Genomic DNA, 26,165 nt, shown 5'->3' on the forward strand with positions numbered 1-26,165 from the left:
TCTGCAAGACACGTGACCACTACATGATTTAAAAAACAACTGCTGAATGACATGAAGTCCTCGCTTTACGACGTAGTATAACTCACTCAATTGTGAAGTCTTACTGAAGGTAAATACACAAAGTACACTACATAAAAAAAACACTTCTCGGTCATAAACTAGTCAGTCGTATGTCGGAACGTCTACATGTCCCGTCACCACGCCCCTTAGTTGGTTTCCTGTTCCTCGGCTCGACGACGTTGGACCTCGACTTCCGGTGCCTTCGCGGAAATCGCTTAATCAAAGAGCGGCTACTTCCGCCCTGTAGCTGCTTTTCCTGACACACCGAAAATGGTGAGTTGCACTCCACATCTTTGATCCTCGGTATCTTTTTGCTCCACTCCGTACTATAAATGTGTTGCCTGCCTTCGATAGCTGCGCCACTCGCTTCAACGCGCTGGACAAAATGTTAATTACGTTACATTCGCTCATTCAAACATGCTAAGTAGCTAGTTAGCTAACAGGCTAATTGTAGCTAGTTGCTTCTTTCGTGGAATATGTGTATTAATTTAGCGTTTGGTCCAAACTGAGTCGATTATTATCCTTCGGAAATCGATGACTCTTACGACAATCATAAAAGACTCTGGCCGTCAAGTGAAAAGCTAACAAGCTAAAGCTAACAGCTGCTGATGCTGTCAGTTGAGCAGCCTCCATACAGTGTACCGACTTCTGTATATTAAAAAAAATAAATCAGTAATTAAACTAAGTACAAACTGATTCTACGTAATATAAGGTTGTATGTTCTAATCAATAATTAAGATGGTAATTTACATGTGCAGCAAAAAAAAACAACATTCTCTTTAACGCGTCATTACTCTAATGTTTTTAATATAAAGTACAATACTACAGTGATATTTGTATTCTTGAAAGCATGTATTCATGGCATTTCTGTTTATTTCAATGATGATTTGAAATGGAAGCATTTTGCGTTCAACTGTTGTTGTGTGCTCCTCAGACGGCCACCTTGCGGCCCTACCTGAATGCGGTGCGAGCCACCCTGCAGGCTGCCCTGTGCCTGGAGAACTTCTCTTCTCAGGTGGTGGAGAGACACAACAAGCCCGAGGTGGAAGTCCGGTGAGTGCATTGGCTTTGGTTATCTTCCGGGGAAGTGCCGCAAATAACTGCATCTCTGTCCGTCTGGTGTCCACATGCAGGAGTAGCAAAGAGCTTCTCCTCCAACCGGTCGTCATCAGCCGCAATGACAAGGAGAAAGTCCTCATCGAGGGCTCCATCAACTCGGTCAGAGTCAGCATTGCTGTGAAGCAGGTGAGGCCAGCCTGCGCCGTCGTTGCCATGGGCAACCGTCTCCCGTCCCGTGATATAACACAATCACGCGTCGCATCCACCAGGCCGACGAGATCGAGAAGATCCTGTGCCACAAATTTATGCGCTTCATGATGATGAGGGCGGAGAACTTCTTCATCCTCAGGAGGAAACCGGTGGAGGTGAGCAGTGCTCCGGGGCTCAGGTAACAACCAATCACGGCTCAGTTTCAGAAAACAAGCGAGGTGTGATTGGTCGTCACCTGAGCTACTGTGATGTCATTTTCAGTCGACAGGAAGTGGCAAAATGGCCGCCTCCTGAGATGGATACAATTGGTGGATTGTCCTGCTTAATTCATATTCCACAAACACAATACTACTCAGAATATTGTGTTTAGAGTTGTGGGGCCGCATAGAACATATTATTGTAAATACATTGGGGGAGGGGGGGGGGGCTAGTCTGTATATTAGACTACGAAATGATGTGAAAATAGTTTTCGCGACTCAAATGTTTGCGTGTTCAGGGTTACGACATCAGCTTCCTGATCACCAACTTCCACACGGAGCAAATGTACAAGCACAAGCTGGTGGACTTCGTCATTCACTTCATGGAGGAGATCGACAAGGAGATCAGCGAGATGAAACTGTCGGTCAACGCCAGAGCTCGCATCGTCGCCGAGGAGTTCCTCAAAAATGTCAGATTTCAACGCGTCGGGGCTTCATTTAGTAGTGGGGGGGAGGGAAACGGCAAATCTAACAAAAATATTTTTGTTTGCAGTTCTGATACGGAAAGAAAACATTCCACTTGGATGTTGGTGTGAGAAGAAAGACATCAGCCAAGATGACAAATATAAATAATGTACAAAATGTACTTACTGTGCTTCTTCTCATCCACGTGGACGAGCACAGGCTGGATTTGTTTTCCCTGATGATTGAAAGTGTTTGTTTTTTAATATATATTTTATTGCGATATGCTTTTTGTTATGACCGCGAGGCAATCAATTGGTGCACGTTATGTTTTATTACAGAGTCCAACCTATTGTAGATTGAAATCATGCAAAAATAAATATACTTGCTGGGAGGGAAGATGAATAGAAACGTTGTCTGTTCATGAGTAGAAGGGGAAAGATGGATGTGCCTCACTCTTCTGAGGTTCGGGGTTCGAATCTCATCTTGGACTTTTGTATATGAAGTTTGCACGAGATTCACTGAAGAATCTAAATTGTCTTTTGGTGTGAAGTTCCAGTTTACTGATGACCCATTAAAAGAAAATGGACACATAGAAAGACAATGGCTACAAAGCAGAGAAACTTTATTGACATTTGTACAATGGAAAAGGAGCAGCAAGGCAAAGTACACTTTTCACAACAGTTGTGTACATAGACCAATACAGAATAGAAAGAAAAAAAGATTACTATAATCATTTGACAAACAAATGCTTAAATTTGTGTTTAACTTTATAGGCACAAATCTGAAAACAAGTATTTGGAGTATGAACATAATAGTTGATTAACAACATTGAGTGCACTTGGCTTCCAAAATATTTAGACCCAAAAGATGTTTTTTTTCATTTTCCTTTCCAGATGTATCACTGGTATTCACACCCACATCTGGAACATCTCACAAAGACAACGTACATGTTCAAAAGGCTCTTGAAAAAAGTTTCAGAGACCCCAAAAAGCACCAGTGACACAGTCACAACTACTTCTGTGAACATGCATAATGATTTACACAGCTTATGAAATATTTCCTCAAACAGTGGTGGTTCCTACCACTAGTCGTGCGCACGCTCCCTCTAGTGGTCCACAAAAGAATCGCTGCCAATGTCCGACTGACTTGCTATTTATATAGCGCTTTTTTCTTCTTTTTTTTAGCAACTCCATCATTGTCAGTTTTTTTTTTTTGGCACTTGACATAAGTCTAAAGAACTTTGTGGCCACTTTTTGCAGAAATATTGTATATGATTTTTTTTTTTGTGTGTGTGATGTTCAAATCACTGAAGCACATACAGTAATTGTAGCGTTGTTGCTCTCGGCGAGGATGTGTTTTATATTGTACAGTGTAACAAAAACACACAGCGTCCATTTGGAAAGACCCCCTCGAGTCGGAGCACAAAACGAGATGCTCGCGTCGAACGTCTTCCTGTCGTCGAATGCGAGCGTCCTCGCGAGACGGCTGAGAAGGTCACACAGGAACGAGCGAGCGAGGGCGTCAGAAGTGCGTCGGCACGGTTTTCAGAGCGGCTTCTGTGCAACGCTGCACGCTCACATTCTGCCAGAGCCACCGTTTTTCACAGCAACGGGGGAAATAAAACAGATGGGAAAGTATTTATTTATTTATTATGTCGCATTATTTACAAGACAATGAAAAATGCAAATGGACATTAATGCTGATCATGGCGAAACGTCGTCAGGCTACATTCACAGTGAGAATAAATTGCACATGATTGATGAGGTCAAATGTATTATTTGACTCATTCACTCCTAGCCATTTTGACTGAAGCAACTCCCTTCACTCCCGGCTGTTTTGGACCGATTTTGCAAGGGCCCACGGAATATTGTGTTTGCTATAAAAACATGAAACCTACCAAAAGAAAGATTTAGTCTCTTCTTTCATCAGGAAAAAAAAGTATATTTCTATCTGTTTCCGTTTGGCAGCAATTAGCATTAGAATATAGCTAAGTTTCATCATTATTCACAAATCTATTTAGAATTCTGAGTAATTGAGGATTTTTTCAACATGGTCCTGGTTCATTTCCTATGCTCTGCTGCCACCTGCTCGCTGTTTGTGTAATAACTACCATTTATTCAACCGTTCTTTGCAGTTGAGAGGCTGCACCCCCCCAAAAAAACAAACATAAAATACATCTTTGGAACACTTAAAACATGTCAAATAGAACATATTTATACGTTTTTGGGAGCAAGTGAATTAAGAGGTTCCATGTTGTGTGTTGGCTTCATAGTACACATTAAGTGGAAGACAGACACTGGAGGTAGATGTTTGTAAAGCATCTATCAAGGCATGACAGGAAAGGACGGAGGCGCGCGTGTGGACAGCGAAGCGTCCTCCTGGTTGAGATCAGTCTGGGTAAAAAAATAGTGGTGAGGAGGAGGGGGGGGGGGGTCACTCCCGATTGGCTGTGGCCGCACGCTTACGTACCTCCGGTCGCACTCGGTGCGTGTTCACGGCATCCACGCCCAAATAGATGGACTCCACTTTGCATCCTGAGGAAATAAACACTCGTCATCGCGTTTCGCATTCGACATGAGGATGAAGACGACTTACCGTACGCCAACGGGGTCAGTTTCAACACTGTGTGCAACGGGCACTTCAGGTAAGGCAACTCAACTGTGAAATGAGACACAAACACATTTCAATGAAGTCGCTTGAAAAAAAAATCAAATAAAAACAAGTCAATGTGTGTTACCTGCGCTTTTGTCGAGGAAGTAAGCGAGGAGGCATCGCATGACCGCCTGGTGACAGATGACCAAAACGTTCTCCTGCCTCTCCAGCTCCATGATGACGGGCTCCAGACGCTGCACCAGGTCTTCGTACGACTGAGACAACACACCCATAAGAACTCCCCAAAATACATTATTATTATTTTTTATTTTTTTTTAACTAGCAGGTCCACTGCTGACCTCTCCTTTGGGATAACGGTAGCGATATTTGTCCTGGTCTCTCAGTGCGAACTCCAGAGGGTAATGCTCTTGGATCTCTTCATACATCATTTCCTCGCACACGCCCTGCCACACGAGATGGGAGGAAACGACGGGTTAAGCAGTGGCGGAGCCAGAACATTTTCATTGGGGTGGCCATTGTGATTTTATAATAAATAAAAGAAATACTGTATTTTTTATAATAAATAAAATATATAATAATAATAGGAGTGCCAAAATTAATGTATTAATTTTGAGTTAATTTAAAGTATCTTTAACGCCACTATTATTATTATTATTTTTTTACGCGCGATTAATGACAGCCCCTTACTTGGAAAGCCTGTACAGGAGGAATTCCAATCACAACGCAGCAGACACGTCCACATCAAAATTTAGCAGTAAGAAATTGAATAGTAATAGTAATATTAAGTAAGAATGTTACCTCATGTTAAATATTAGATCGCTCTTAATATGAAAAGAAAAATGCAGAGCCGTCACCAACGTCTTACAAATGCAATTGTGCCATCCAGGGGCAGAAATCAATCACACTCGTTTTTTTACAGTACTTTTTTTTTTTTTTACTGAATGACTAAAAATTATGTTAGTTTAACATTTTCCCCCATTTTTTTGTTAACAAGACTATGAAAACGTATACAAATATTTTATTGTACAGTTAGAACAGATTTGCGATTAAGCGTGAGTTAACTATTTAAGTCATGCGATTAATTACGATTACAAATTGTAATCGCCTGACACCCCTAAATAATAAAAATAAAAATATAAAACAAAAAAAAAAATAATAATAATAATACTAATACTCAATAATCATAATCATATGAAGAAAAATCACAGATAGCAAAATGTTCCCTTAGGTATAGGGGTGGTCAGAGAGTGGCCAGGGGTGGTCATGGCCACCCCTGGCCACTGGCGTTAAGGTGCCTTCAAAAATGTTTGGGTGAGCGCGGAATATTCCACTCACGGCGTCGATCTCGTTGAGAGTTTTCCACTGTTCGTACGGCACGCCCAGGCACTCGGCCGTCTGGATGGTTCTTTTCATCTGGCTGGTCCACACCTTCAGATCTTTGATGTTCTGCTCCTGGATGTACTTTCGCAGACATTTGGCATACTATTAACAAAAAAAAAAAAGAAAAAAAAAAGAGACTTGTAAGAACCACAGAGTCCAGTTGAGGCATGACTTTGTTGACGGCGGAGCACCTCTTTCCCCCGCACCGACAATGCGGAGTCGCCCCCGATGCGTCCCTTGATGTTGAGGTCGCTCTCGCCATGCCGACTCAGGTAGATGGAGCGCGGCGTGATGTGGATGTTCATCAGGTAGTAAACGATGCGGCTCTGGATGTGGTCCTGCACGTGATTCACCAGGTAGCGGCGGCCCACGTCCATGATCTTGATGTAGGGCGTGTCCCTGAAAGAACATTCGTTACATGCGCCAGTCGTTTGGAGGCCCGTTCTGAAGACTGTAGAAACATTGATCGATCGATTTATTGCTTCAAAATCCAGAATTTATTTTTATTTTTCATTAATTTTGTTGATTGATTTTTAAATTTAGGTGGGGAGTATTTTGTGGAATACACTGACTATATCGCTGCAACTTTAAGAATTTTTAGGTAAAAAAAACAATTTAACAAAAAATTCAATGCATTTATAATGGCCATCAATTACACGCGTATTTTAGCTACCCTTATCAAAGTTATAATAATTTGGGATTTTTCATTGTGGTTGGTTTTCTTTTTTTTCTTTGGTAGGTTTGTTGGGTTTTTTTGGGGGGGAAAATTCTTCATTTAAGTTAATTTTTTATTAGTTTAATTAGTGATGGGCTAGTACAATACCGGGCTTCGTATTGGTACTCACGATGGCGGCTTCTTGTGGCTGATCAGAAACTACAAATTGGAAATTAGAATCGAAAATTGCCATTAATTTGAATTTGAACAAACATTTTTACATTGGGGTATATACATCTTTCTTTAACATTATTTGTCATTGTGCTTTTTTGGGGCAAATTTTACATATCAAAAGTACTAGTGGTATTGGTACTTGAGATTGGTATCGGTGACTACTCAAGATTTGAGTACTTGTACGAGTATTGGTCTGAAAAAAAGTGGTAATGAACATCCCAAGTTTTACTATTAGTTTTTTTTTTATATGAAGTTGTCCAGTGTAAGATAAGAAAAAAGGTCACAAAGTATTGTGCAATAAAGTAAACTACAATTCTCAAACAACTGACTTATCTTTCTTCTGAACGGCTATACAGCAATACTGAAATAAATGTTTAAAATAAACCCTGAAAGTGTATGAAATTGCCAAAAAAGACAACAAAAGGACATTTACACTAATGTAACATGTAGTTTCGGTTGCTTTAAAAAGCAAACAAAACTATTTTCCATTTTTATTTTATTTCGTAAATGAAAATATTTTTCCAATTCGAGTTTTATTTATTCGTTAGTTTTGGTTAACTGTAATTGGTCTCGATGATAAAAAAAATAAAATAAACAAACCTCTGGTCCCAAAGCACAACTAGCTCTATTAGATTGTATAAGTGTTGTTTTGCCACCTCACCTGTCCAAAACCTCGTCCAGAGGCTGATAGGACGACTCGTAACACTTGATCCTCTTCATAAAATCTTCAATGGCCTCTTGAGTGTCACAATGGATGTAGTCCGGACTGCCGAGCTTCACTTGCTAGCGTGATGTCAAACACACGCGCGCACACACACACACTTGAAGATGTTGCGTTTGTTTGAATGTGAACGCCGAACGTCGTCATGACAACTGAACTCACCACGATATTTTGCGCGATGACGTCCGGGTCTTCGCACACAGACTCCACAAAGAACACCTGAATGCACCACGACAGCGTCAGCGCGCTCGTCGCACAACTGCCGAACGCTCTGCCACATTTACCTTGAAACCGTTTTGCTCGGCAAACTTCATGATGGCCCCTCGTCGTTCCCTCGTCGTGTTGGTGGCGTCGAAGACCTGAAATTGCAGCAGAAAAGTCAACTGATGATCATTACTTTAGTGGTTTTGAATGGAGGAGAGGACTCACGGCCACTTGGCCTCTTTCAATGCTGAGGTACTGCCGGACGTCGTTTAGGGCCGCCGTTGCACAATGACTGCGGAAACACACACACACACGTCAACACACTTCACACATGCAACTCAATAAATGACAACATCATGGAAAATGTTGATTTGTAGTAGTTCACGTCAAAAAATAAAAGAAATATACACTCTGAAATCAGTCAAAAATAACCAAAATTGGGTCAAAAGAAAGGGACCAACCCAACTTTTAATAACCCAAAAAGTTTGGTAAAAAAAAAAAAACCACAAACACCCCCCAAAATTGGGTTGTTTTGTGAATTATTAATTTAATTTGACCTTACCTTTAGCTCAAAAAGTTGGTTGGGATAAATTTTGACCCAATTCAATTGAGTTTTTCAATTAACCCCAAAAATTGGGTTTCTTTGTTGGCCATAAATTTTATTTGGCACAACTTTTTGTCTTAAATAGCTCAAAAAGTTGGGTTGGCGAATTTGTGAGCCAATTCAATTGGGTTATTTAATTAACCCCAAAACTTGGGTCAAATAAATAACCCCAAAAATTGTGTTGCTTTGTTGGTTATTAATTTAATTTGACCTTACCTTTAGCTAAAAAAAAATTGGTTGGTATAATTTTATGACCCAATTCAATTGAGTTATTCAATTAACTCAAAAAAATGGGTTTCTTTGTTGGTCATTAATTTAATTTGACCCAACTATTTGTCTTAAATAACTCAAATAGTTTGGTTGGCTCATTTTTGACTCAATTCAACAGGTTATTTAATTAACCCACAAAGCAACCCCCCGAAAATGTGTTGCTTTTTGGGTTATTTATTTGTTAATCTAATTTTACCCAATTTATAATTAAATAGCTCACAAATCAGCCCATTTAGGGGAAATGTTTTGGGGGTTATTCATTTGACCCAACTTTTTGGGTTAAACAACTCAAAAAGTTGGGTGGGTCCATTCTTGACCCAATTTTTTTTTTTTTTTTTTACCCAACTGTTTTTAGAGTGTGATGATTCTTTATATACACTGTTAAAAATGTAATGATTTTTTTTTTGTCATCACTTTCATGGTCAACTTATTTCTGGCAGAAACCCCAAATGAGCTTACACTTAGCGCCACCTGTTGCTCTGACATGAAAATGCATTTCTTACATTTAATTTGAAACTAAACTGATATGATAAGATAACTCACCGTCTGATTTCTAAGCCCTCTTCATTATCCGGACTGAAAAACTCAAAGGATTTGTAGATCTTCACACGCTCCCGACGGTACTGGCCCACATTGAACTCTGTTGCACATTTGAAAAAACAACATTCATGCTTAAAGATGCTGTGGCTCACTCACCATTTAGTTTAAAAAAAATAAATAAATGTGACCGGTACCTTTGGTGGGCACTCCGATCCAGTTTAAGTAACGTGTTAGCTTCTTGGAGATGTAAGTCTTCCCTCGCGCCGGGAGGCCAACTGTCACGATTAGGGTGGGGCAGTTGGTCATGCATACTGTCCAGAAAAAATTTAAAATCATTTCGGATCACTTGGTGAATCAATGTGAAAGTAATACAGGAAGTCAGGAGCCTCCTGACAAGACAAAGACGTAAAATGTGGATAACCACAAAAGAGATGATATAGCATGTTTAGCAACATATGGAGAGTCTACTACTTTCTTTTTACCCATTAGCAATTGATAATAATAATAATAATAACAATAATCCTCTCTTCTCTGTCCCATAATTAAACTCTGTGGATTGGAGTACACTTTTCAGTCTTTATATGCATCCACAGGTCATAACCACGAGTCCTTGAGACGAATTGCTAATTGTTATCCTAATTGATTTATTTGCTGGCGTTTCTGCAGAAGCTCCAGGAGGAAAAGAGCAGCCAGCGAGTTGAGAGTGGACTCATCCGGTGACAGATGCAGCAGTGAAAGCTGCAGCTGAACCAGCAGCACAGCATGCAGGGAGGGCTTGACTCAGCAAAAACAAAGGGGGCCTGCGACAGAGCCATCCAGAGGGGCGAGGAGTTTGTTTGCAGAGTGCGTTTGAAAGCAACCCACCGGTTGGTATTGTGGACAAATTCAATTAAGTCCCGTTACTTAAGGCTGAAGCACGTGACCGTTTGGAGCGAAAATAATAGTGTCAAAAGCAAATACATGATACAACTTTAGACGACTCGGACCATCCTTTTGCTGCATCTTACCACTTCTCTGCGCAATGTGGCCGCTTTTGCCCGGCAACCAGATCTTCCTCAGCGGGTTCTGAGTGAGCTCCCGCGGGCAGGCGTCAACTAGATACTCCTCGTTGTCTAACATCATTCACGGCGATGATGATGATGATGATGATGATAATAATGATGATGAGGTTGCTGGTGACCAAAAGTAACTAACTAAAAGCTCGGGCTCGGTTCTGAACGCACTGAGGCTGCGGGCGGGAGGATGTCTCATATCAGCTGAGGAACAGCAGGTTGTCGCTACCGTAATGGCCGGAAGAGTGCGCGCAACGAGAATCGAGGGGCAAAAAAAACACCTTAAATGTGTCAATACAAACATCTGCGGGGTGATCATTTAACAAACTATTAAACTACGGTAGAATAAGATGAAAATACACGAAGAGTTTTGGCTTTCAGGCTTACAGCTTTTGTTACCGTAACGCCACAATTTACGAGGGTGACGCAACGAGAAAAACAGTCGTTTCATAGAAAAATAGCCTTTGCGTGCGCAACACGTGGACAGCGAGTGCAAGCGGCGATCTTGGCGAATCAGAGAACAGACCGGAAGCCCGGCAGCCAATGAGCGTGAGGGAACACGACAACAACCAGCTCGTGCTTGGCAGCTGGCAGCCCTCAGATAAAAACAAACGCAACCTTTTTTTTTTTTTTTAAATCACGATTACTCATAAACTTAAGGAATGAGTCGCCCAGTTAGTAATATTATACATTAAAATACTTTTTTAGTGCTTATGAATGTCGAAGTCCTTTTATAACTATTTGTAAGCAGTATTTAGAAAGGGTTGTGCAATTTACTATGATTTCTGACTCATTTAAATGTATCCACATGGTGCAACTTTCTCATCTCACACTTACATGTAATGACACAAAAACACCACCGAGTGACGTTGTTTGACTACTTTCATATTCTGCATTTGTTAAGGAGACAAACGGGCACTGATATTGCCCCCCAAAAACTGCCATGGATGAACTCAATAGGTAATGTTACTCAATCAAAAACATTATTTAAAAATAATAGACTGGTTTAAATGTAAACAGAGTTTTATGTAGACCAAATAAGACAGCATAAATTGTGTTTATCATAACACCCCGCTCCCACTCCCCCATATTTGTTCTTCTTTTAACTGCAGAATGTACATTACGCACACCTGTTAGAGGTGCGGTGTTGTTGCAGTAAATGCCGTTATAATAGCATTGATATATTATTGTATAATAATGTTTTTTTTGTTTTTTGCTGCAATATTAAAGGAGTGATTTTGGTTTGACTTTTATTTTACTAATGATAAATATACTACTTGCTCTTGCACTTACTACATAATATTCAGAGAAAATCCATTATGCTCGTTTGTACAGTTGTTTAAATCGCACGGGCTTCTTATGCTGTTTTAGGTGACTTTGGGTAGCAGCGTTACAGCGCTACTTCAGGTGTGGCGTGTAAACTACTGTGTTCCCTCGTTTTGCACTGGGGTTAGGTTCCAAAAAATACCCGCAATAAATGAAATCCGCAAAGTAGTTAGCTTTATGTTTTAAATTTATTATAAATGTTTTAAGGCTCTAAAACCCCTCACCACACTGTGTATATACACTTTTCTCATCGAGGCAGTTACATTTTCTCACACTTCTCTCATTTAAATATTGTCAATGTTCAAACCTTCATAAATGTTATAAAATAGGTACATTACTGTAAAAAAACAAAACAGTGAGGCCGCAAAAAGTGAACTGCGTTATAGTGAGGGAACACTGTACAGCATTTTAGCATATTGGACACATGCAAACAATAATAATAATAATAATTAGGGGTGGGAATCTTGGAATGTCTCACGATTCAATTTGAGTTTGATTTTTGGGTCTGCGATTCGATTCAGAATCGATTTTCGATTAAGAACGTTTTTTATTCAAAATGATTTGATTGACAATGATTTTTGCTTCAATCTATAGATGTGCAAGGAATTGTAATGATCTACTCCAGTCTGACTCGCTAATGATAATTAGCGCGCTACTCGCGGCACTTTTATCACTCAAAAGCACGGCTCCCCGCTGAAAAAAAAAACTTTTATTGGAATAACTTGATCGTGACTTTTTCCTTCTACTCTCTAATGTGGCTACAATTTAACAGTGTATTAGACCGCGTGGAACCACACTGCCCCTCAGTGGCCAAACCGGGTAAGACATGAACAGCGCTCCAAATAAAAGGCACACACACACACACACAAAGGCAAGACAGTATAAAATGATAAAAATTAAATCGATTTTGGGACATTTAAAATCGATTCTGAATCTTACTAAATGAGAATCGCGATTCTTATGATAATCGATTTTTTGGCACACCTCTAATAATAATAATAATAATAATAATAATAATAATAATAATGTGTTCACAGAAATCTTTTAAAAGCTAATAAGTAATAGATTGGCTCCTTGTGAGGGTATACGTGGCTTGTAGCTCAAAAGTCAGCTGGTCTAATCTAGAAAATTGATGAATAGGCAATCACTTATGCACGGCCTGCTTTGTTTGTTCCTGTTACAAAATGTCAATGCAGGAAGCATGACGACTCACTCCAGTGTCAGAAATATCATCACATTATTAGACGTGGCAGTAATGAGATTTGAACGACGGGGGAGGGGGTGTGAACAGAATGGTTCCACATCAGCTTCTCGACATGATGCAAAGACGACAACAACAAGGATCTGGTTTATGTTTCATTACTACACCGACAAGACGCAGCGGAATCCCCGCCCGGGCATTACATTTTGCCACATGTGCCCAATATGCCAAATGGCTCACATCTCCAGATGTAAAAGCTGCGATGACAACAACATAGCCTACTGCACGCGTGCGCATGCGCCGCCACAGCTCTGCCTGCAGCCTACAATGAGCTTCGAGAGGGTGAACTTTCCCCCAGATTCTGCTCAGACTCCGCCAGGGAGGGAGGGAGCGAGCGAGAGGAATGATTTATTGGCATTATTCAGAGAAGAAAGCCATAATAAACACACACAACAAAGGCATATTTGAGTATAAAAAATAGAAAGATGAGTTGTGTGATAGATGTACACGCAGTTGGAATATCTCATGACTGAATTGTGGCCTCCCTCTGCAGCACATACGTGACAAAACTGACCGGATGCCTTTACTGCCACCTCGCGCCGTCGTGTTAGCATAACCAGCAAGCCATTTGGAATAGATTAAGGTCAACAGAGCACGGTGCCATGATGCCACCTTGCATGCCGTCAGCTTGCCAGTACATCTGTCCAACTCATACAACGTCGTCGCATCTTCATGAGGATTTAACACGAGGCGCAAAGTGCATTTACTTTCCAGAACTCCCTCTAGGCAATATGAATTACATAATACAGTAAGAGACTGTTTGTATGATCATGAGTCATTGGCTTATATAGGACACGGTAAAAGGCACACACAGCGTTTAAATTAACCATGCAAGCATTCAAAAATGACATGAAGAGAATCGAGGCATTTTGCGTGCGGAGATCAACTAGTCCAGGGATCAGCAGCATTTACTGTCAAAAGAGACATTTTAGGCCAATTAAATAATAACAAGAAAAATCTATCTGGAGCCGAAAAACATTTGAACATTATGATGAACGAAACAGTGTGTTAGTGTTAGCCTAATGTACTGAGGGCCCAATAGCTAATTAGAGCTGCACAATTTTTCCTGCTTTGTTTTTTATACATTTTTAGACTTTTCTGCCTTTCTGACAAATCTTTGAGATTTTGGGCAATTTTATGGATAATTATGGTGATTTTATGCCTCCCTTCTTCCCTTTTTTGGACTTTATGGCTATTTTTTTGGGCAATGTGGATATTTTATGGTAATTTTTTAGATTTATTTTATTCTGAGACATTTATGGTTACTTTCTGAACATTTTTTTTTCTTCAATAAAATTTTCAGACTTTTTGTTTTTGCAATTTTGTAGACATTTTATGATAATTTTCAGGATTTATTTTGTTTTTGGACGTTTTATGATTACTTTTTGAACGTTTTCTTTTCTGCCTTTGTTATTCAATTATCTGACATTTTTGACAATTTCAAGGTACTTTATGGATTTTTTGACTTTTTATGGCCACTTTTAGGTATCATCTACCTATCTTTTTTCCCTGACAACTCAAAAATTTGGAGTGCCATTTTTTTGATAATTTAATTATTAATTAAAAAATGAAAACATGAATGTATTTAAAGAATATTTTCACTAAAGAATCAAAATAAATGTGTGTGTGTTGTTGTTTTTTAAGAGTCACATGTGTCTCCAAGCCGCGGGTTTGACTCCTGAACTAAGCCATAGTCCACCGCACACAGCACCATAAATCCATTTGTAAAGCACATATTTGAAAGCAATGCGCTCATCAGCTGATAATAAACTTAAAAGAGAACGCTTCTGGGTCATAGTCTGCCTCTGAGAACGTGCTAGGCCAGTCTAAAAACAAATGAAACGTTTGAGTGATTGCAATTGCAGGGCACATACAGACAAACATTCACCTTCAAAAATCACACCCAATGACAATTTTGAGTCTTTAACAAAGTTAAAATGTCGATTTGAAATGTGGAAGGAAGCCAGAAACCCCCACAAAAAATCCCCACAAGCCCAAGGAAAACATGCAAACGCCACACAGGGAAAGCCCTCCAAGATTCCAACTCATGACCTTTCGACCTCTGTACATTGCTTGACACTCTAACTGGGAATCCTCACTTGAAATCCAACACCTCACTCGTCCAAAACTTGACGCTGAACTCTAACTTTAACTTGAAACACTAAACCTAATTCCTGACACTAACCCTAAGACCTACTCCACACTTCAAATTTTACTCGATTACTAGCCAAAGTAGTGTCAGAGTAGTGAGTTAAGTACTCTGCTGTTAAATAACAAAACATATCAAACAAGAATGTCACACGGTAGAGTGCAGACTGAAATAATACACGCTTGGATAAACAAAAAAATCACATAGTGTAAATAGCATAGTGTAAAAATGTAAAGTTAGGTACTCTTCTGTCAATTAAATGACATCCAAATAGCATAATAATTTTTTTTACATTGCGTCAGTAAATTCAACAACCAAAATAAGACCGGTCAGAAAACTTTCATGACTTGCGTCACAAAAGTTATATTCCAAAGTAATTGAATGCACTTCCGTAGCCTTGTTTGCCACACCTTCATGCTCTCCTATGAGGATCATCTTCAAACAGATGACCCACTTGATTTTAGGAAAGCGGGGGCGGAAATACATGTAGACAGGTCTGGTGAGTTTAGAGTCTTGGCAGCACAGCTGAAGCTAATGATCAGCTAATCAGCAAGCATTGCAGAAACCGGACAACGATCCTGATTATAAATCAGGTGTGTTAGTGGAGATAAACATGGAAAACAAGCTGGATAGGGGCTCCCAAGGACCCAACTTGAGCACCCCTGGTTTAGAGGTTAGGTCTTCTTAGCCAGGAACTGTCAGATGCTCGGGTGAGTTTTGCTGCTGCAACTCTCACCACCTTTTCTTAAAATGAATAAAGTAGCCACAGGAATTATTTTTTTTGCCCAGATTGAAAGCGAGATTAAATAATAATCATACTTTGGGTTTTAAATATGTTTTTGGACACCTGCTATGCTACATAACTTTTCTGACCCTCCTCATGAGCAAATTGCCATTAAAATTTTCCCCTAACAAAACTAAATGGACTGTAATGCTACTGTATGAAAAGCTGATCAGTTGTACCATTATATGTCGATTTGATTGCTTAAAAACGACAACAAAATGCCTCCTTGTTAGCAAACTCGGTCAAAAAACACGCAATTTGACAACAAAGTAACAAAGTGTGCATTAAGCAAATGTCATCGTAAAAAAATGTTTAATTTAGTGTTCATTTAGTGTAAGTGGGTGTTTCCCGCAGTTTTCCTCTCTTCGGCATCCGGAAGCGAGCCTACGTGACACACGCTTGTTTACTTCAGCTCGCTGCTAGCCAAAGTAGCACAGCTGCAGCTCCTAAAGCGACACTTTCAATACAATAATAACTCATGCAAAGGCAGAGCAGGCGAAAAAATAAAAACAAATCTCCATCTTACCTGCCCTGACTCGCGTGTTTCTCGGGCGGCAGGAGCCCCTCATAGTCCGGGTTAAGTGCTCTAGTTCCACGCGCGGAGATGGAGACTGAGAGAGTAGACAGCGAGAGGAGAGGAGAGGAGAGGAGAGGAAAGGAAAGGACGTCCACACTGGAGAGCCAAGCCGAGTCGCTCGTTCGGCCAGCAATGAATGAAGAGCGCGCGCGCGCGCCCTCCCCGACACGCCTCCCCACGTAAAGCAGAGCACGCGCACGTTCATTTGTTTTTGTTTTGGTCGTCCACTTCCACGTTACTTCTGGCATGTCTAGTCTAGTGATGTCATCTTGAAACGACGCATGGGTTAAACATTGGGCCACATGTGACTTTAAAAAGGAAAATAAATACATACAATTAAGATCCAACATTTATATGCCAAATTGTTAATTTCAACAATAACCTATTCCTCATGAAACAAATGTATCATAATTTATTCCTATTTTCCCTCCAAAAATATTTTTTTATAATTCATTCAATATAACACAACCCTCTATAATGAATAAATAAAAGCAAATGTTAGAGTTCATTTTGATAATAAACTAGTTTATTATTATGTATTTATTAGATTATTTTTTTTTAGAATTAATGCACTTACAATAAATTCACCATTTATCTAAGCAAAATTATAAATGTACAGTATTAACAAAATTGGCTATAGTAGTAATAATAAAACAGTTTTATAGTGCATATAATTAAATTATCACTAATTTGGAAATTATTTAATCAATACTTATTTTACTCTATACAGTATTAACATATTTTATTGTATTTATATATATTATAAATCAAATTATGATTAATTTACCAATATTCAATAAAAAAATAAAAACAGTTTAAAATGTCAACCAATTTATTTCATTTCAATAAAATAATTCACTAATTTTACAAACGGTGTTATATATTATTAATAATAATCAATTCACAAGAATTAAATCAAATAGGCATGTAAGCATTGTAATTTTTTATCAATTATAACAATTTAATCTATTATTTAATAAGATGCATAAAATGTTAGAGTGGGCTACGGGAGCTGCATGATGGGGAGGTATAATGAGATCTGCAACAAGGTTGGACATAATAATGTCCATCTTGCCTCCATTAAAGTGTACGTCAACAGATTTCAAGTCATTTTAACAAACACATTCTTGCCACCACTCTTGCCACGTAGGAAGGTGCAGGTATTTGACTGGTATGCCTGCATTCTAAACATGTTTTGTTTTGTACAGTATGGCAACAAATACACTGTGCCCTGCCAGCACTGAACATGGTAAATGCTACACTTGTATTTTGCTTCTATTTACAAGGACGTGAGGAAAAATATCCAATTCCTCACATGCAAAACACACTTAGGATGCTCTTAAATGTGCATCTCAGCATACAAAAAAAAACACCTTTAGATACTGAAATCTCCTCCACATGGACTTGATTGGTTATTGATTGAAACGGGTGTCAAGTGGAATATAATATACGTAATAAAACTCAAATAGATCTACTATGTTGCTGTTCTTCACCCCCCCCAAAAAAAAATATATAGAAAAAAAGTTTTAGATGTTTCAAAAATGTATGGCAATACAACTTCTAATGGCCTCAATGTTTTCATATTATATATATATATATATATATATATATATATATATATATAAATCTACATAAATTATCACTATATGAGTGTGTCTTTGACATAAGACAAATAAGTTTACACTAAAAAAAAAAGGCAAAGTCTCATCTTGTGTTGAAAGCAAGAACGAAAACAATCCCCATAAATAGCCTAAAAGCGATTGCATTTGTTGTATTCCACATGAACTTCTCACTGGATGTCTATTCCACAGTGCGGATTTAAACATGAGCCTATTTTGCAAGCAAACAAGCTAAAATTCCTTTGGCTCGGCCTCACTGCAGCCAGAACAGTTAAACCCTAAGTAAGCTCACAACTGACGAGATATAACAGCGAGCTATGCAAAAGTCCATTTGCGTTGACGTCTCGCACGACAAGAGTAGAAGAATTTATAAACCTGAACCGGTCCCGCAATAACATCAAGCACGGTGGACGAGTTCTGGAAGTTGTGCGCAGTTTATGCACAAATGGAAAAGTACAGACACACCCTCCACCACGAGAAACTGTTATTGTTAAAAGCTCAATTGCCGAATCAGAGGAACACTGCACACAATTGTGACATAAAAAGAATGATTTTTGCAATAGGTCGTGTCATTGAAGTGATTTAGATGTGGCGGTCTCCCAAAAGTGGATGCCTCCAAAAGCATTTTTTTTTTTTAGAAAGAGTGGACATCACATGACCAAAGCCAGAAAGTAACACAAAGGAACAGGGATTAGGTTTTAAAGCCCAGCTCAGTTTGTGTTCTATAAAATACAGCCTGGACTGTCAACATTAGTGCACAAACTTGTATGAAAATGTGTCATGACATCTGACAAAGACTTGTGAAGTCCATTTGGGATGCTTTCCGCCGCACGCTCAATCTCCTCCAGGCTGGATTATTGCACAATCTTAATTCAAATGAATCCTTGATGTCTCACCTGTTGCAGTTTCTCCTCGGCAACACTCCCAACTGCTCTTGGGAACGTCAACAACATCACACACTTTAAGAGCTTAAGTCAACCTTAAACATTTCTTGACAATAATATGTTACATGTGACCTCACCTCACTAGTGTCAACGTGACATTCTGATTAATATTATATGTGTGGAATATTAGTTTTTATCCATCTCAGAAGGGCGGCCATTTTGCCCCTTGCTGTCAATTTAAGATGTTGCTCAGGTCTCAGGTAACAACCAATCACAGCTCAGCTTCAGAAAACAAGTGAGCTGTGATTGGTCCTTGCCTGAGCCCTGACCAACTGTGATGTCATTTCCACTCGACAGCAAGTGGCAAAATGGACGCCTTCTGATATTGTTCAAAACTGCCGGAATTTGCTGCTTAACTCATCTTCCACTAATGCAATATTAACCAGAATACCGTGTTTAGACTAGTTGGGCTGCATAGAACATGTTATTGTCAAGAATTTTTTGGTGGGTTGACTACCTCATCCACTCCCAGCCATTTTCACTGAAGCAACCCCCTTTGCTCCCGGCTGTTTTACTGGATTTTGACTGATTTTACAAGGCCGTTCTATTGCTATAAAAATGTGGAACCTACCAAAAGAAAGATTAGAGTCTCTTCTTTCATCGGAAAAAAAAGTTGATCTATTTCCGTTTTGCAGCAATTAGCACTAGAATATAGCTAAGTTTCATCATTATTCACAAATCTGTTTAAAACTGGGGGGGGGGGGGGGGTTGCAAAATGGACCTGGTTGATCTCTTATACTGTGCTGCCACCCGCTGGCCGTTTTTGTAATAACTACCATTGCTTTAAGCATTCTCTTCAGTTCTGAGGCTGCATAAAAGAAAACATTTTAAAAAGCACATATAAAAACGTATAAATACGTCTTTGGGAGCATGGTAATGTTTAAAATCTAATTTTTGGGGGAGCAAATGAGTTAATAATAATAAATGACAGTAGATATACCTGCACAATCTAACACTTTTAAGATTCAATTTTACAGCAGATTTTCTTTACTTCTCTTTAACGGGATCCAAATGAATTGTTCTTTTCAATTTTTATCCTTTCATATTTTTCATTATTAAACATCCATCTGCATGGTTTCCGATTAGGGTCGCTGGTCAACGGGCGCTTCCCCCAGTTGACTTTGTGCGAGACAAACTGCCATACCATTTATTATTAACCATAACCAACTACTACAGCAGCAGAAGAATTCATCACATCAATCGCATTTCACTTTTACGTGGTGTTTTATGAAGTTTCGTGTACTAGAGAGAGCTGATGATAACATTATAAAGCATTCAAAGTGCAATTTTATTTGAAATACTGCGCAATGTAGCTTTACATTCAAGACAATAAAATCCTAGCTTCCTATACAATAGATAATGTGCACAACAACAGTAGCCATTTCTCTGTCATAGTTGTCTTATGCCGCCATGACTATATATATACACATATGTTTATTTATTTATTTTGTCTTCAAGGAATGCAACGTGGTGACAACAAGGCCTGGATGTATAATTAAAAACATTATCCCTGGTCAGAAAAAGGAGTATGTTTATTACAATTAAAATGAGCTTCGTCATCTGGAGGCAGCGGCCTCTTGCGTCTTTTATTGAGCAGAGGGTTGTTGGACGTGTCCAGGTCTTTAATTCTCACCTGTTCATAATCAACACGCATGGTGGCCAAGGCGCTGGTCATTTCCTCCTGATGGACACGCAAACGACAACAACAACAACTGAACTTTCTATCTCCTTGTGGACAGAAATTTTAAAACTCTCACCTTGACGTCATCCCACAGTTCCTTATCCTCGGTGAGAACGCGAGAGGTGTGGAGAGGGGTGAGCGGGACCACCATGGACTGCTGCGCGATCGATACACACGCGTGTGAGAATAACATGGGGGACGTGGAATAGCGCGGTGTGTGTGGATTGCCAACTTACGCTGATCCAAGGATGACTCATGAACTGACCGATGGTCATCCTCTCATTGGGGTCGGTCTTCAGGAGCTGGATGATGAGCTGCTTGGCTGCAGAGGACACCAAATGTGGTTGTGAAATGGACAGGAGAACATGCAAACGCCACACAGGAAGCTGAGATCCAAACCTGCTGTTCTTTTTTTTTAAATTTAAAATCTAAAGTCTGACCTTCCTCCGAAACGTCCGCCCACTCAGGGTTGGGGAATTTGTATTGCCCCAATCTGATCCTCTGCTTCATCCCAGGAGAGATGGCCTGGCCCGTGTTGGAGTAGAACGGAGGGAATCCGCACAATCTGACCAGACATATTTAACACATTAGCCTCAGTCATTCTCCTCTTGCTTAACGTAATGTACACAATGACACTCACAGAATGTACATGATGACGCCCAGAGACCACATGTCACATGACTTGTCGTATTTCTCTGGGCCGAGCACTTCAGGGGCTGACGGGGCGGATAAAGAGCAACACACAAACCAAGAAATGAATTTTGTGTGAATGCAATGATGTAAAACAGCTAAAATCGCAGGGAAGCGAACAGTGGACGGCACAACATAGCAGCACGTTGATACTGCAACATAAATACGCCCCCTGGTGGCTGATCAACAGATGGTTGACAAATACAAATAAAAGTGAATGTGAAAACGAAAATAGTAAAATACAATTTCTTTTTTTTTTTTAACTTGACCAACGAAAATAATTACCATATTTTATCATTTCAAGTAAAATTCAGATCAAATAAAAAGACTATAATTGACAAATACAATATTTGGAAAAGTAAAATCACTATATTCATGCATTTACGACAGTCGTCACAAGCAACATTGTGCCTTGAAATAAGATTGACTCGAGTTACTTCTTTTTTTTCTTCTCTGGCTTGTGAACAGAATTTTGAGATACGAGTGCTAGATGGTAGCAACTCACTTCACTACAATTTAAACAGCACTTTGGCAATCGTCATCTCCATGTAGCTACTGTACTGTAAATCCGGAAGTCTGTATACTGTATACTGCCCCCAGGTGGACAAGGTACACACACAACAAGGAGCAGTACAGTCAAAATTAATTACAGTATAATGTATAAACTGCTCAATTGTCCACATTCTATTTAATTATATTATATATTTTTATATAAAGCACAATATCATTAAGTGCTATTTGCCTTATATGAACAAAAGATATTGCAATTTTTATTTTTTGGTGGGGGGTGGCTGGAATGGATTATTTATACACTATTTCAATTTATTTCAGTGGGGAAATATGATTTGAGACGCATGTGTTTTGAGTTAAGAGCAAATTAAACTCACATCTCAAGGCATCACTGTGAGAGCTAAAAACACAGTAAATTCAATTATAGTTATACTACATAATTTGGCAACTGGATTCACCTATTTCAAAAAACAATAATTTTTTTAATTCAACTCCCATTTTTGTGGAAAGCAGTTATTGGATTTTTATTCACATTTTTTTAAATATTAGTTTTGAATTAATTATAATGGGCTTCAATTCCAGGCGGATTTTCAATGGTTCAGTTTTTGGTTTTGCTTTCTTTATTAATTCAAACTCCAACATCCAATTCAAACTGAGAACGGTGATGTCAAACAAAACACAATAAAAAGAAAACACACAAAACAAAACAAAAAACCCCAAAAGGTCTAATCAGACAGTAATTTTTTTAAATTATTAAATACTGACAAGGCTTGCTTGGTCTTAATCCTCCTCAATCTCCTTCCAAACCCTTCAATTTCCTCACAATAAGTCAAAAACAAAGGTCGACATTTAATAAATCTACATCTGTAGATAAACTGTTTTGCCATTGTTATCAAAGTTTTGAGCATCATTTCCCTTTTTCTGTCTTGTATTACCATATTTCTACTCGCAAGCGATGAAAATACAGTAAGAAGAAGAAGAAGAAGAAAAAACAGCATTAATCCAATAGAAGAAGACTCAGTATGCACATGACTGCTACGCGATGAACTCACCGACATAATACGGAGTAAAACAGGGAGTTTGGAGAGAATTGTGCACAGTGGTCTCCTTTGCAAAGCCAAAGTCAGTCAGTTTGAGTGACGCGTTGGTCTCCTTGGTCCTGTAGAGCAGGTTTTCAGGCTAAAGCCACGGAGACGAAAATATCACCTTTAATCATAAATGATCATGTTTTTAATGATCTGCTGTCTCACCTTCACATCCCTGTGAGCGATGTCCATTTGGTGGATGTACTCGATGGCCGAGCCGATGTTACGCATGATCTCCGATGCCTCTAATCGGGCAGATATCATGTTTAGTATCAGTTTTGCAAGTGTGTGAACCTTGCCGGGGCCACGTGAGGAGGATGTTTATGAAGCGTGACCCGACCCACCTCTCTCAGTGAAGGCCCGGTCCCCTCTGGCCTGAATGCGACAAAACAACTCGCCTCCCTCCATGCTGAAAGACAAAAAGATGAGCACCGAGGCAGCAGAAGCCCCTTTACCAAATGACCATCATGACAAAACAATGGTGCCATTATGTACAGGAGGTCCCCGGTTTATAACCAAGTTTGCAGCTCACAATATGCATGTCAAATTACTTGTCAGTAGCAGTAACTAACTATGCTTGCTCGCATTCATGTTACAATTACAATAATGCAGAAAATTACATTTTAAAAAACAGAGGGATGCAGTCGGATGCAGTTGGACCCCACGGCGAGCGACAATTAAAATAATAAACATTGATAAATGATTTAAATGGAGCATTAGTGCTGCTCACCACTCCATAACGATGAGGAGACATTTCTTCCCCTTGTGCATGTTCTCATACAGGCTGAGGATGCGGACCACGTGTGGACCACCGGAAACCCTTCCGTGCAGCTCCACTTCACGGCGGGCTTTTGGGGTGTCGTGTAAAATCTGCTCCGCACACGTGATCAGAAAAAAAGCATACGCATATAAGTTGAAAAATTTCTTTTTTATTACAATGTTTTCATTGTGTTATTTATATATCATGTTTGTGAAATACAAGGTAATTATGTTCTATGCACCCGCATTTGTCTAAACACGGCACCCTGGTGAATATTGCTCTATTTATCTAACGAGGCGGCCATTTTGCCAATTGCTATTGACTGAAAACGACATCACAGTGGCTTAGAGCTCAGGTAACAACCAATCACAGCTCACCTGTTTTCTGACTTTGGTCATGTGACATTCGCAAGTTGAGCCGTGACTGGTCGTTACCTGAGCCCTGAGCATCTGTGCTCTGTGTTGTTGTTTTCAGTCAACAGTAGGGTGACCCAACGTGTCCTGTTGGGGCTTCCGGGGTTTTATAAATTCATGAAAATGTCCGGCTGGCATTGCGCGACTAATAGGAGGGGAAGTACACTGTGTAACTGCGACTGGTACCACAATTTCAAGGCCGAACAAGTGTCTTCTTTTTGGAAGTGGAATATGGTCACCCTAGTCAACAGCATTGGCAAAATGGCCGCCCCCCAAGATGGACAAAAACAGGCGTATTTTTCTGCTTCATTCATATTCTACAAATGCAAAGTTAATCAGTATACTGTGTTTAGACTTGTTGGGCTCCATGAACACATTATTGTAAATAATATTTTGGGATTGACTTCACTTCTAAGCAGAAAAATGAAAATTACTTCACAGTGCCTAACGGCTGAGCTTGTGAACATCACATGACCAAACCCAGTGATGGTTGTTACCTTTGCTTGTATAGTTTTAAGTTGTAATATTACCATTTACCACTAGATGGCAGACATGACTTCGTTGCACTTGCACCGGGCATTATTATATTATATTCTATTTTATATTCTTATTCTATTATTTTCCCCAGATTTGGAATGACATAATCAATAATATTAAATAAAACAATTGGGGGGGGGGGGGGTTAATGAGCAAAATGAGTTCTTGCACTTAATGTTAGTTTGCTGTTCAGCAGTTTTGTGCCGTCCTGGGCTGGATCTTGCATCGAGGACTGAAATGTACATTAAGACGATGTATTTTACACGTATGCACAGATTTTGCCCATATTTAAAATTACATTTTGGTCATTCAGCTTTAAGAAGTGGACGTATGTGACCCACGCCCATTAGCACTGGTGACAAAATTGTGGCCTCCATCATTTGAGTTGTCCCCCTTTGCTTTTAATTCATGCCCCTCCCCTCCGTGAGAGAACGAGTGTAAGTAACCTTTAGGGCGCACTTGTGTCCAGTCTTCTTGCAAAAGCATTCCAGCACTTTGCCGTTGATTCCCAAGCCGAGTACGTGCGAGGTGATCTTATAGTCGTCAGTCACCGCGTTCTTCTTCAACTTCACGTGCGTCACGTGATCAGGAGGCAGGTCGGAGAGTGCGACCAGGCTGCTGCTGCCGCCGCTGCTGCAACTGGAGTCACCTCCGCCGGGGAGGATGTCGCCCGTCCCAGGCTGCGTATGCGTAGTCATCCTCAGCTTGTCTTCTTGATTGATGTTGTTGTTGTTGTTGTTGTTGTTGTTGTTGTGCGTGTTTGCACCGGTACACATCGCGTGTCATTCTAGTTCACGTTCGCACGCCCTCGGCAACTTTAAACGCTAAATGCAACATACTTGGAAGTACACAAAATCCTACGCGACTTACTGCAGAAAAGGGGCGGAGCCGTGCAAAGGGCAAAACAACTGTACGTTCTCAGAAAGTAAAATCGAATGTAATCATTGTTAATGTAACCATCAATTATTTGAACAGCCGAAACGTGGTGCACGCCGGTGTTCCTAACAACAGGATGTGCCCCTCCTTGCAGGATGAAGTTCCAATAGCTCCCATTCAATGACGTCACTATTCTAATGAAACCAGTTTCTTAAAGGACCAACAACGCGCAAATACGCACGGTGGCACACAATGTTATAATTTACGTAATTAATGTTAGTTAAAACACAAATAAATGAATACAATCTTTTGAATGGGAGTCTACTCTGTATGGGCAAAAAATAGCATCACACATAAATTTTCTTAATCACCAGAAATCCAAAGGAGACAGAGAGAGAGATTTAAAAAAAAATCTGATACCTTTTTTTGTCGAAGTGAAAGTCACAACTCGTGTGTGAGAGATTTTTGGTGGGAGTCAGTTTTCTATTATGTGTAAGATTTTTATTTTTGTGTCAGAAGTGTTTTAGATTTTTTTGTGTGAGTGATAGGTTTGTGTGTGTGTGTGAAAGGTCATTTTTAGTGGGTGTCAGTTTTCTTTATATGTGAGATTTTTGTGTGGGAGCAGGTTCTTGTTCAGATGTGCATGAGAGTTTTTGGTGAGTGTGGAAGTTTTTTTGTTGAGCTTGAGT

General features: G+C 39.7%; 3 protein-coding genes across 6 annotated transcripts; 1 reads left to right on the forward strand and 2 right to left on the reverse strand.

The window, feature by feature from the left end:
* The first annotated feature begins 221 nt into the window (after positions 1-221).
* arpc4 (actin related protein 2/3 complex, subunit 4) lies at positions 222-2,387 on the forward strand. Its single transcript, XM_086088087.1, has 6 exons — positions 222-333; positions 995-1,113; positions 1,194-1,305; positions 1,389-1,484; positions 1,826-1,996; positions 2,080-2,387. Exons 1-6 carry the CDS (start codon positions 331-333, stop codon positions 2,083-2,085), a joined length of 507 nt encoding a protein of 168 aa, XP_085944213.1. The 5' UTR covers positions 222-330; the 3' UTR covers positions 2,086-2,387.
* Positions 2,388-2,596: 209 nt separating this feature from the next.
* LOC147167190 (6-phosphofructo-2-kinase/fructose-2,6-bisphosphatase 4-like) lies at positions 2,597-16,519 on the reverse strand. Of its 4 annotated transcripts, none has more exons than XM_086088083.1 (14): positions 16,311-16,517; positions 9,407-9,523; positions 9,216-9,312; positions 8,024-8,090; positions 7,879-7,953; positions 7,757-7,813; positions 7,535-7,656; positions 6,176-6,383; positions 5,940-6,086; positions 4,943-5,047; positions 4,729-4,858; positions 4,587-4,649; positions 4,461-4,525; positions 2,597-3,572 (listed from the first exon to the last, which is right to left on the reverse strand). In XM_086088083.1, exons 1-14 carry the CDS (start codon positions 16,351-16,353, stop codon positions 3,513-3,515), a joined length of 1,356 nt encoding a protein of 451 aa, XP_085944209.1. In that variant the 5' UTR covers positions 16,354-16,517; the 3' UTR covers positions 2,597-3,512. The 4 variants fall into 4 exon arrangements, with proteins under 4 accessions (XP_085944209.1, XP_085944211.1, XP_085944210.1 ...); XM_086088085.1 differs by lacking the exon at positions 16,311-16,517 and adding an exon at positions 10,220-10,658; XM_086088084.1 differs by lacking the exons at positions 2,597-3,572; positions 16,311-16,517 and adding exons at positions 3,582-4,384; positions 10,220-10,662.
* A 3,718-nt stretch (positions 16,520-20,237) lies between these two features.
* On the reverse strand, positions 20,238-26,070 carry LOC147167191 (MAP kinase-activated protein kinase 2-like). The gene is made up of 10 exons (XM_086088086.1): positions 25,047-26,070; positions 23,621-23,760; positions 23,235-23,299; positions 23,056-23,135; positions 22,858-22,984; positions 21,246-21,321; positions 21,046-21,170; positions 20,842-20,927; positions 20,682-20,762; positions 20,238-20,605 (listed from the first exon to the last, which is right to left on the reverse strand). Exons 1-10 carry the CDS (start codon positions 25,374-25,376, stop codon positions 20,429-20,431), a joined length of 1,287 nt encoding a protein of 428 aa, XP_085944212.1. The 5' UTR covers positions 25,377-26,070; the 3' UTR covers positions 20,238-20,428.
* Positions 26,071-26,165: the final 95 nt, after the last annotated feature.

This window comes from Leptonotus elevatus, chromosome 10 (assembly GCF_054856555.1).
Source record: "Leptonotus elevatus isolate MCC_2025b chromosome 10, RoL_Lele_1.0, whole genome shotgun sequence".
NCBI classification, from domain to species: domain Eukaryota; kingdom Metazoa; phylum Chordata; class Actinopteri; order Syngnathiformes; family Syngnathidae; genus Leptonotus; species Leptonotus elevatus.

What these genes read in the sequence shown, in the direction of transcription:
- LOC147167190 (XM_086088084.1), bottom strand. Translation starts at nt 10,334, where the DNA reads ATGATGTTAGACAACGAGGAGTATCTAGTTGACGCCTGCCCGCGGGAG. An exon ending in CCACATTGCGCAGAGAAGTG is followed by an intron (nt 9,524 to 10,219) that starts GTAAGATGCAGC and finishes TTTTCTGGACAG; the next exon opens with TATGCATGACCAACTGCCCC. An exon ending in TGTCGGTGCGGGGGAAAGAG is followed by an intron (nt 6,087 to 6,175) that starts GTGCTCCGCCGT and finishes TTTTGTTAATAG; the next exon opens with TATGCCAAATGTCTGCGAAA.
- LOC147167191 (XM_086088086.1), bottom strand. Translation starts at nt 25,376, where the DNA reads ATGTGTACCGGTGCAAACACGCACAACAACAACAACAACAACAACAAC. An exon ending in GGCGTCATCATGTACATTCT is followed by an intron (nt 21,171 to 21,245) that starts GTGAGTGTCATT and finishes ATGTCTGGTCAG; the next exon opens with ATTGTGCGGATTCCCTCCGT. An exon ending in TGAGTCATCCTTGGATCAGC is followed by an intron (nt 20,763 to 20,841) that starts GTAAGTTGGCAA and finishes TCGATCGCGCAG; the next exon opens with CAGTCCATGGTGGTCCCGCT.
- arpc4 (XM_086088087.1), top strand. An exon ending in TCAGCATTGCTGTGAAGCAG is followed by an intron (nt 1,306 to 1,388) that starts GTGAGGCCAGCC and finishes CGCATCCACCAG; the next exon opens with GCCGACGAGATCGAGAAGAT. An exon ending in TCAGGAGGAAACCGGTGGAG is followed by an intron (nt 1,485 to 1,825) that starts GTGAGCAGTGCT and finishes TTGCGTGTTCAG; the next exon opens with GGTTACGACATCAGCTTCCT.